Source organism: Halyomorpha halys, unplaced genomic scaffold (genome assembly GCF_000696795.3).
Source record: "Halyomorpha halys isolate HHAL.00 unplaced genomic scaffold, Hhal_1.1 Scaffold916.1, whole genome shotgun sequence".
Classification (NCBI taxonomy): domain Eukaryota; kingdom Metazoa; phylum Arthropoda; class Insecta; order Hemiptera; family Pentatomidae; genus Halyomorpha; species Halyomorpha halys.
Window position 1 is genome coordinate 338561 of NW_027108073.1, and position 11383 is coordinate 349943.

At 31.6% G+C, this 11383-nt stretch overlaps 1 protein-coding gene across 4 annotated transcripts in view; it reads left to right on the top strand.

Annotated features, from left to right (window-relative positions):
- Nucleotides 1-11383, top strand: part of N (neurogenic locus Notch protein) — a 237499-nt gene that overhangs the window by 137164 nt on the left and 88952 nt on the right. For all 4 annotated transcript variants that reach the window (XM_014430838.2, XM_014430839.2, XM_024360766.2 and 1 more), the window contains exon 5: nt 8064-8197. In XM_014430838.2, coding sequence (XP_014286324.1) covers nt 8064-8197 — 134 coding nt within the window. The remainder of the gene's footprint in view (nt 1-8063; nt 8198-11383) is intronic.

The following is an 11383-nucleotide window of genomic DNA, read 5'->3' on the forward strand; positions in this document are numbered from 1 at the left end:
ATAATCGAAATTGGTTTGTCCGTTACTATGGTGAATCAAAAAAATGTTTAAGAGCAATATATTTATTTATAAAATCAATTGTTATAACGTTGATGCAGTCAGTTATAATATGTGTTAATGTAAAATCTTAAAATAGGAACATTGGATATCTTATTAAATATTAATTTAACTGCATGTGAAAATATTTTTTTGGCATATAAGAACACTGAAAAGAAATAATAAAGGTCGAACTGTACGAGGAGGTTCTTCGGTTCGATGAACGGAGGTGGGAGGATGAACAAGTGTCGATACTCACACCTAGATACAGGTGACATTTAGATCTCAAACCGTTATCAAGGGGGGATTTTCTCTGGAGACGGGAAGTATATTTTTGAGGGGTAAAATATCCTAACTCTCAAATCGAAAGTTACATATAAACAAATAAAAAAAAAATTATAATTCTAGGGAGTTAGTAGAACATTTTGTAATTATAACGTGTTCAACTTTTACAACTATCGATTGAGTCTTCTTCTTTCTAACACCGAAATATCGATATTTTTTATTGATACATGCAATTACTATTTTGTTACATTGGAAAAGTATCAAGACGATTTATGTAAATATCGATATTTACTTCCCTATTCTAGTGTCTTTTCTTTGATCTTCAATCGAAAAATCTATTTAAAATTTTTTTTTGTTCTGTTACTGTGTATAAATAGGATATACACACGCAGCTGTTTTTCGAAGCAATTTATTGAGATGTCAGCAATATTATTCAACTCCAAATATGGCCCAAGATGTTCCGATTCCATTAGGACTTCATGCCAGACTAAATTATGAGGTTACTAGACAGCCATTTACGACTAGTTCGCTTATTACTTTACCTATGCGATTAATTATATCGAATTAGTTTCAGTATATTACATTAACCTCAAGAGGTCAAGCTATGGACTAAGAAAATATTCTTACTAAGTCTGGTATAGGATATGGTAATGCGACGAACTGTAAACCTCGCCATATCTCTCGAAATAGGCTTCTACGGCTATATTTTACTGCTCGCTGCCCGTCCTTAATACGGTCTCCGATAAATTTCGTGCGACCACGCGGAGAAAGCTTTTTCAATTTATTTTCGAGAAATGGGGAACAGTTGTTTATTAATCTTCCACCTGGAGGATTCAATCTACAGTAAAAGAGCTCTGAGCAACTGGATGTGGTCTCTGTTAATAACATTTACTGTGAGAGTATGAAATAAAAAGTAGTATTTCTAAATAAAAGATCTATCTTGTAACTGTAATGAAATAAATAAATTGAAACTTACTAATTTTCTTCTAGACTAAGTCTTAGTATCTAGATTAAGCTAGATCTTCAGTCTTAGACTAAACTGGTCTCGAAATAAGGTACCGTTAAGAATAAATATGGCAAATTACTAGTCAAAGCTAAACTTTTTTTTTAAATTTATAAAAGGGAGTTAGGAATGATTAAATATTGTGAAAATCCTATTTACGCAAATTTAAAGTTGAAATTGTTTTTATTCATTGACTTATTTTATCAATTTGATTTACAAATATGAAAGATTAAAATATAAAAGAAAAATAGTTTGATTAAGAGAGGTTATTTTTCGAAAATTTTGAATTTTGATACTAATATTTTGATAAAAAAAAATTATTTAAAAATAGAAATTAATGAAGAAAATTTCACTTTCAAAAGTCTCCTTGGTTAACCATGTGAATATATAATTATATGTTATATAAATAATTTACATAAATGGTAGTTTGATATGATAATAAGTTATAGTTATAAATATATTTTTTAATAGAAGATTTAACTCCCTTTCTTTAATTGTATGAGTTTTTAGTTCAAAATATTTACGCTAGTTCTAAAGTAACCCTGGGTCCAGAATGTTAGTTTTTTTTTTTTGTGCACATAATTTTTAAATTCCACCATAGTAATATTGCACGTTTACCCATGTGGTTATTATTTGTCTAGTGAATTAGTGAGTTTTTACAGTTAAATATTTTGCCAATAAAGTAAGTAGTTTTACTAAAATTTATTGATCTTCAAAAAATTTATGTTTATCGCATTTACTTAACAGAAAATTCAATAATTCAAATCCAGAAAATTCAATGTACTCAATATAAAATCAAACTCGCTTCAATTTGAGTTATTTATTCCATTGATTTTTGTCTTTAAATAGTTTCTTCTATAGTCAGGATAGGTCAAGTTAGATAATTTTATTTTTTTTAAAATACACGGGGGACTGTGGTAAGGCACGATGGTACTTACTCCAAGGTACTTCCCCGGGTTCGAAAATGGGTTTCTGCTACATTAGGGGTATTCATGATCTTTGGTTTAACATGTTAAAGCGTGTTAAATGGAAAAACTCATGTTAAATCGAAAAAAATTGCCTCATATATATATGGGTCTGGAAGGAAGGTTATAAACATAAAGGCTTATACAACAAGTTGCTGAGAAAATCCGCTAGGGGCTCTTGTGCATTTAACGTTTAACATGACTTCAAATAGGGCTGCTCACAATCTTATAGTTATAACATTTAACATGGTAAAACATTTAACATTTAACACAACATCATGAATACCCCTATTGTAGGCGTGAGTTAACCCTTCGGGTTCTGGAGCCCACCTGGGGTGGACCACTCAGCTTCATAAATTGGGTAAAAATTCAAGCGTGATTCAGACCAAATCACCTCCTTACACAACCGTTGGTCTAATAACAGTACTTCCTTACAAAGTACTGAACCTGAACCCTTGACCCTTCTCGGGTTGTAGTGGTACAGATTTAATTTAATTTAATTTTTTCGAAAAAAAACAAACAAAAAAACTATAGTTATTAGAACAGAGGCATCACAATCAACTGAGTATTGTGTGCGTTAATATTGGGATTTAGACAAAAAATAAATAAACACCCAAAAAACGGGACACATACTCTACCTTCAAAAGGGTTCAAGAAGTTCAAGAAGCTGTAATTGCTACCAATTAAGGACAAAGAAGAGCAGGATAGAAAACAAGAGACCTATAAGGAAAGAAGGTAGAAGATGGCCAAACCGGTCCTTGTACCGTACCATCCTCCTTTGGGTCTTAGGCACAGAGCATCTACCACACGCATTCATGCACTGCATAATTGAACTATCTTTTTGTTATTTACCTCAGCGTATAATATGCCAAATATGTTATTGAGAGCATATATGGAAGAATAAGATTGATAATGAAAGTACAGGGAACCAAGTAAAATAGGAAGACAAGGAAAGACTTTATTTTCTTTAATTAGGGAGAGATCTAGGTTGGCATAAGGGGTAGGTTGGCAAAGTGCTTTTATTCTTACCTCCTAGGACGCTGGAGTGCTATCTTCTCACAGAGGTACGTCTTATTCTACAGCTACTTTTACGTTGGGGATGTATTTGGGCAATGTGTTGGAGCTGGATGCAATATAGCCCCGAATATAATAAAATAAAATAAAATTATAATAAACCAGAACTAATACGGTTCCTAAACATATTGAAAAAACAATTGATATTTTTAAAAAAAATTTTTTAGACCATTGATAATTATTTCTTTATGTTTCCATTCAGTCTTAAAAAGAGTTTTCAAAACTATGCCAACCAATCCGGTGTTTCAATAGCAATAATTATTATTTTAAATTAAAGTTAATCTTGAGAATTCAATACTTCCTATGAATGTATGAAAAAAAAAATGATACAAACTGGATTTGCATTTGTTAATAATAGTTAGTGTGAAAGTTTTGCCATACTGCCCCGTCTTCACATTTCTTTTTCTTTTTAATAATCAGTGGGTTTTAATACGTGTTTATTGGTATTTCAAGCAATAAATTTACAATTAAATAAATGTTTCGAATGATTACTATATGTTTACTTATATGATGAGTGAAAGTAGTGAAGAATATAGTAGTAACAAGCATTATTGAAAATTTATGGTACTTAAAATATTAACACACATATGTATGTCGAGTAATTACGGTTTTGAGATCCTAAATCACAGCTGAGTTCAGGTGAAAACCTGTGTTTATTTTGAAATATTAAACAAAGCGAACAAAAGTTAAAAAAAAAGATGTCGGAAACGTCGTGGAGGGCAAGCTAAATCATCTCCACGTAGCGGCTAGAACCCGATGATCAAATCCACGTCCATCAAGGGTTAATTACAGGCCTCCATAGGAGGTTTTTTGGTAAGGCACGTGCCTTTGGGTAACAGATCTTGAGGATAATAATATCTCCATGTGGAGAATGCCTCGAGTCCGGAGGATGGTCCGGGCGGCGCTACTCTTGAGGAATACTAAGTCCGCTGGAGTGCTCAATATGCCGAGGAGGGGGCATGTCGGGTCTTCAGCCTCTGTTAGCAACAATAGCAAAGCCAATGCCTCCATGAGCTCACACCAGAGGACGTCATCATCAAAGAAAAAAATAGTTCTGAGCTCAATTGTAGGGAATAACAAAACGATGTGTTCATAGATTAGAGTAAGAACTCGATAAGTCGATGTCGAAGGGAGGTTTATAATATTTTGAGATATTTAATTGGTTGAGTAATTAAAATTATTATCAAATTTATTGAGATGTTCCAATGAGTTAGGTAAATATAAGGATCAAAACTTGTAAACTGATTTCCTTGTATCATTCACGCATTTCTAAAGTGTTAAGTGTTATCTATAGGTTGCTTTGTAAGCAATGCTTTGTAAACAAATTATTATCATCGATTTACACTATTTTCATTATAAAAAGATAGGGGAAATTAAAGAAAATAGATGGTAGATAATGAAAAAGTATACAGTTGGTTCTAGATTACCTATTAATTCAACTTTCCTTTTAGTATTTTTCTTAAAAACTTAAATTAATTAAAAGTTAATTAAAAAAATTCGGAACAATGTATTTCAACCCAATTAATAGAATTTAAAATATGCTATGTTAAACTAGAGTTGATTATTTATTCTGAAGGTTGGGGAAATTCTTTAATTAATTAAAACATAGTGAGTACAAATATTTATCTGTTAGCAGTTATAAAACAATACTGATTGAGCAGAAACGTTTAGATGCTTCAAAATCGCATGACCATCCCTGAATTATAATGATATAATCTTTAGAATTTTTTAATATTATTATATATTATAAATGTCCGCGAAGATACAACTGCAATGAACCTATGACTAACTATTTATCAGGGAAGCGTTCCTGACGAGGGAACGGATTGGGTTTCTCCGTCGTCAGCTGATAAATTGTTTTCCTAATTGTTTCCCGCCTTTACTCTATCAATCAGCTACTTCCCGCCGTTTCCTCCTTCGTCTAACTGGCCTTTTTTTTTATTCTCGTTTTTATTACATGGATTTACTGTCTACCCATTCTAATTTTTTTTTCTTATATAAATTTATTACTTATATTGCACTCTCTAACGGAACTATTGCTCTCTTATTTCTGCTTTATTTAGTATACATTTAAGTTTATATTTCTGTTCGTATCCTCGTAGTACCTATAAATTATAAGGTACTTCGCCATCCGAAGTATCATCAGGTAGTTTTTAGTCGATATAAAAATTAAAAGGGAGGTGCTATGGTCGGTGGAAGGCAGTTTTGCCGGGAGATAGGTAGTCATTACTCGAGCGAGACAAGATATACTGCCCCCAGGGCAACCATTAAACTCAAGCTCTAATACCACACACTTCGGTCCATGTACGTACCATCCTTGCAAAGGTTATGCACTCCTAGAGTTGTCTGCTTCAATATAGTTCCCACTAAGTCCACTTTTGATAAATATTATCTGTTTTATAAATAAATCAGTCTATAAATAATAAAATTAGATTATGTATTAAAATTCAAGATTAGTAATATAGGACATAGGAATCAATTATCAGTACCTAATAGGAGCACGATAAAAGTAAATTCTTGAATTTTTAATTTATTTACTTATATATTTTTTTAATTATTGGAAGATATTAAGAATAAATATATAAATTTTGTTAGAATATAATATTATATACATTCTAAAAAATTATTTTGAATTGATCGGTATTTTCAATATTAACATAATTTTAACTGTATAAACCACATAATGAATTTAAGGTTCGAAAAAAAATTTAACAACAATGTTAAATGGAAAGTACAGTTATTAACGGAAGGTCAATTTGATTCATAAGGTCTGGGATTTTCACCGCCTATTACATTTTTTTTTGTGTTTATAGTTTTTGAAGATATTAAAGTTCCAATATTTTTTAAACTATTTAATTTACTTACCTAATATACACAAAATACAAAAAAATAGATTGACACGTTATTTTCATAAAATATGTTCTTTAATAAAATGAAAATTATCATTATATAGATTATTTTCTTGAAAAAAATTACTGAACCTACATCCTCAACTCTGATAGTACGAAGGAGGAGCGGTAAAAACTATTTTCAGATTTTGGGGTGTCCGAATTTTAAATTCAGCCCTGAACACTTGAATTTACTTTTGTATTGTATAATTCGACCTGAACGACATTACAAATTATATTTTGTTCCGTTTTTTTCTATCATTATTTTATGATGACGACAAATAAGGGTATGAGGTTACTCGATTTTTTTTTTTAACAAATAACAAGAGTTTCTCAATTGATACAATGATAAAGTAAAAAAAAAAAATGTTTGTTTCATATTTATGCTTTCCTTGTCTTTATTTTGGAATCTTCCCTACCTAAAAATGAAGAAAAAAGATGCTTTATATATTAATTAAATAATTATATATTATATAAATTTATTAATTACATTTAAGTTATTATTTGTGCTCTATATACATATCTAAGAACTATCCTAATTCAGACTTAAAACATAACTGGTTGGATTTTATCTGTTTACTCGAGACGAATCCGCCTAAAATCGTCGGCCATTCGCTACCGTTAACTGAAAGGCCATTCATAGCGTGGTGCCGCTTTCCGCAATAGACCGGAAGCGGTTGCGATCAGGGAAATCCCTTTTATTGAGGAAGCACAATTGCCCTGTCGATCAGTTCTCAGCGTTCAATGTGAACTGTGTCACGGTCCAGATTGGTCATATTTACATCATAATGATGCTGTGTGCAAGTCTAACTCAAGTTGAAATTGATTAAGGAGTGCACATGCAATAGAAGTCAACCTATCAGCTTAACACTAATTCTAGAAAAATTAGATATTTCAAGCATTTATTTGGAAGAAGACGGAAAAAAAGTATCGAATTTGAAAAAAATAGAATGTTTTTAATTAAGAAGTTTGTCTTAAATTTAATTTATTAAATTACCTATTAGAGCCTTGACATCACAGTCGGAAGATTACCTATGGTCAGGGGTGGTCCCTCCTGTAAGTGGATATTCGTACTAACATGTCAAGTTGGATTATGTTAATTATGATTTCCAGTTAAATTTTTTAAATCACCTTGACATTTGCCCCGTTTACACATTTGTTCCAGTCCATCCTGATCAATAATCTAGAAGCTTTGTGCTAAGTCCTTTTGGTCGCTTAATCATAAATGATTTGTGTGAGAACAGTCCTTTACATGTTTCGTCAGTGCTATATAAAAGAGGTCGATATAATTAATCGATTAGTGGGCTGACATAGGACATAATGAAGGAAGGAGCCGCTTATGAAGGCATCTACCCGCGACCCACTTATCAATTATCAAAGAACGACCTTTCACCCATCAGCCTTCGTCCGTCTTCGGGCGGATATGTTTATTGGATTCTCCTTCACCTGTACCAGCACCAATTAATGCCTTCATTGCGGAATCCATTGGTTTGTTTAAGTTGTTATCTGAGTATCGCGGAGTGCGCAAGTATCTAACATCTGGCCTTAGGGAAAGGAAGCAGAAATGAAAAGTTAGGTCTTGTTACATCTGTTTAATTAATGCTATGTTGTGCATCCTTGGATACCTGTGTTTGTTCCAATGACCACTTTTGGCTTTCAGAAGCATGTGCAGCTTTTCCATTGAAGAACCAATATTGCACATTTTTTTAAACGGTTTTGACAATCAAAAGTGGTCGTTAGAACAACCTTATATCAGGATTATATTATTCTAATGTTTTTAAATTCTAAACTATTCATTGAATATTTTTTTAGGTGTGTGTGTGATGCTGGATACACCGGCCGGAATTGTGAGAGCGAATATTTCCCGTGCGATCCCTCGCCGTGCCAGAACGATGGTGTTTGTAAGCAAGTCGACCAGCTCAGCTACCAGTGCAAGTGCCCTGCAGGTAAATCACATTTTTATTTTTTTTTTTTGTTTAAATAGATCTCCTAAGTCTGCTTACTAATTAAACAATAAAGATATATAGCTTGAAATTAATAAAATTTTGAAGAAAAATAAAAGATTCCGTTTATTATTGACGTTGAGGTCCAAATATGAAAAAATACACTTTTATTTTGTGTCTTAAAAGTTTGAAAAATTTTGACCAGTACTACTGGATTAACTTCAGTAAGTCTTTTGCATGGTGTGTTTTCTAATAATGATTTATTTTCTTAACTATCGCCTTATAGATCTGAATTATTACTATATGTCGATAAACCATTGATGGTTAATTTGACCTCCATGCACTACACAATAGCTTGGTATCCGTGTCATCTATGAGGCTTTCCCCATAATTACTATTGAATTCACCAGGATGATTATGTTGAATGAATAGGTTTTGAATAGTATCAATTTATCTAATTAAGTAGATAGCGTAGCCTTTAACCCAGTTTCCCGTTCTGCCCACTCTGGTAAAATGACCACTCAAATTTAGTAGGACATAATAATAGTATAAATTTTATACTAATAAAAAATTTGAAAGTTGTTTAAAACTTGTTTTCAGGATATAAAAATAAAAACTCATTTATTGTGTATATCTAAAAAGTAAGAAATTAAAGGCCATAAAACGAAATAAATTATTTTTTACTAATGTGTAGGTGTAAGATATTAAGATATAAAAAAATATATATAAGTTTGTATATTCAATTTATTTTTTCTATTGATTAAATGACAATCCACTTGAGTCGTTAATAATAATCAATTTTAAATTTAATTGCTTACAATATAGATTTCAATTAGTTGTTGTTGATTGTTGCCTAAAGGCGTAAAAAGGCGTAAAAAGGCCCTCTGGTCATCAACGCCTATGACATGATAAAAGTAAAAAAAAAATAAAAAAATAAAAAAAATAATAAATAAAAAATAAAAATTAAAGAGGAGTTATAATTTATAAAGAAGGCGATGTGCTTTTAAAAATTCAAATACTAATGTAATTTTAGCTTCCTCATCTGTGAGAGCTTCTGATAAATTTGGGGTCAGTCCTATCTTGTTTATTGTTGGCAAATAGTGAGTACATTCTTCAAAAATATGTCTAATCGTGAGAATGGACTGACAATATATGCACGTTAGAGATGGCAGTTTTCTCATCAGGTGAGAGTGCGTGAGGAGAGTATGACCTATTCTCAAGCGGGTTAGAGCAACTTACGGCTGTTGCGGTAGGATGTTGAGCATGGTTTTACTGATCGTTTTATTTCTTTTAATTTACTCGGAGAGCTTTCATCCCACTTGGCCTGCCATTTTTCTAATATTTGTAATTTAAGGGGTGTATTGAGTTCTGAAGGGGTAAGAACGGCGGTGCCTCGGCCAGGGAGCGTGAGTGTCTCTCTCATTTCATTTAGTTATTACCCCTTTAGGGAGCTGTGAACTATTAACAAATAAATAAATACAAATTCAAAAACTTTTATTTACTGATACCTTTGTCTTGAGAAAATAATGAATTTACCTAATACATTGTTTTCATTCGAAACAAAATTCAGGAACAGGGTATATAGTTAGTTACCTGTACATTATTCCTACAGATATCAACAAATTCATCTTGAAATGATAACGTAAAGGAAAGTCCATTTTTGTCGCACTATTATGCAATTTCACCAATGTGCGTCTATGGGGTGAGACGCATTGTATAATAATGTGTTGACATTGAATAAATTTCCAAACTTAATGCTTTGTACCATATTTCTGTAGTACTACGACCTGGAAAACAGAACGCTGCATGTTTCAGTTCGGGATTAAGTTGGTACCTCAACCTTCTACCCTACTGCCAGAGAAGATCCTGGTGCTGGAGACTGGAAGGCGATAGGATCAAGTCTTTTCCCGCTCGGCGGACCGTCTAATTGTATTAGCGTTCGTTACAGAGTCGCGAACACTGGCGTGTTACGCTTCGCGGCAGTTCGTAACTAATTTACTGATTCGGTAAGCTTCGTCAAAGATCGCTGAGTACTTACCATTGTCATTGGGCTTTCCTATATTAGCCCTATTATTCTAAAACTTATATGGCACAATAATACGGTTTTGACCTGTTCCAAATTAGCAATTCCTCAGATCCCTAAGATAAATAAAAATAATAATTGACATTATTATTTAAAGTGTTTCTTCTTTTATTAAAGCTTTTAATTTATAATGTATGTTACTATTTCAATACTTGATGACGTTATTATCTTATACAGTGAATCAAACACTAGTGATTTCTTAGCTAGGAATCAAAATGGAGAACTCTTCAAATTATTATGAAATGTTTTTTTTAACCTGGTAACTTTTTTTTCCTTCAATCAATTTCCAGTGCTTTATTGCAACAATCCGATCATCTTAAATTAAATTAGAAGATCAGATTCATTAAAAGTTTCCAAATGCATATGGTAAAAAAGTAATGATAACTTCATTTTAAAATATATGTTGCCTGACTTTACGAACGGGATTTATTAATCTGTTTGAAAAGTTTTTTTTATCGGTTACATACGATAAAAATATATTTATTTTTATTATGGATTATATGAAATAATATTTTTATATGATAATTATAAAGTCGTATAATATTAATAGCTAGACGGCTATCCCACAGCTTCCATTTTAATTAGATCCTAATCATAGTATAATTAAAATCATACCCTTTAATTATTTTAATGAATTACCATGGCTCTATAGCATATTAAAAGTCAGTTATAAACCGTATTGCACAGGTTTATGACTAAGCCTAGAGTAATAATCATCTCGGTGTGACATTACAATAATAAGAGAAGCAATTAATTCCAGTTATAAAAAGAGTAATTATATTCAATTAGATCTTGTATAGCTCGTAAGCCTTATAGCTTTTAATGCTTTTAAACAGTGTATCGGAAAAAATAATAATGATATAAGTTTATTATAATTTTCAGATAGAGGAGTTTTAATTAAAAACAAAAAAAAAAGCGTGTTTTGGTTGTTTTGCAAATGGTTAATTTGTAAAGTTTTGATTTTCCTCGTTGGTTCTATGATATTTTTAACAGATTTAGTGAAAATAGATATTTTATTTTGACAAGATACATTAATTACCAAACTGATTCGAAAATTCGATGCCAAGAACCAAAACCTTCCCCTATAAAACTGACTCAAATATATA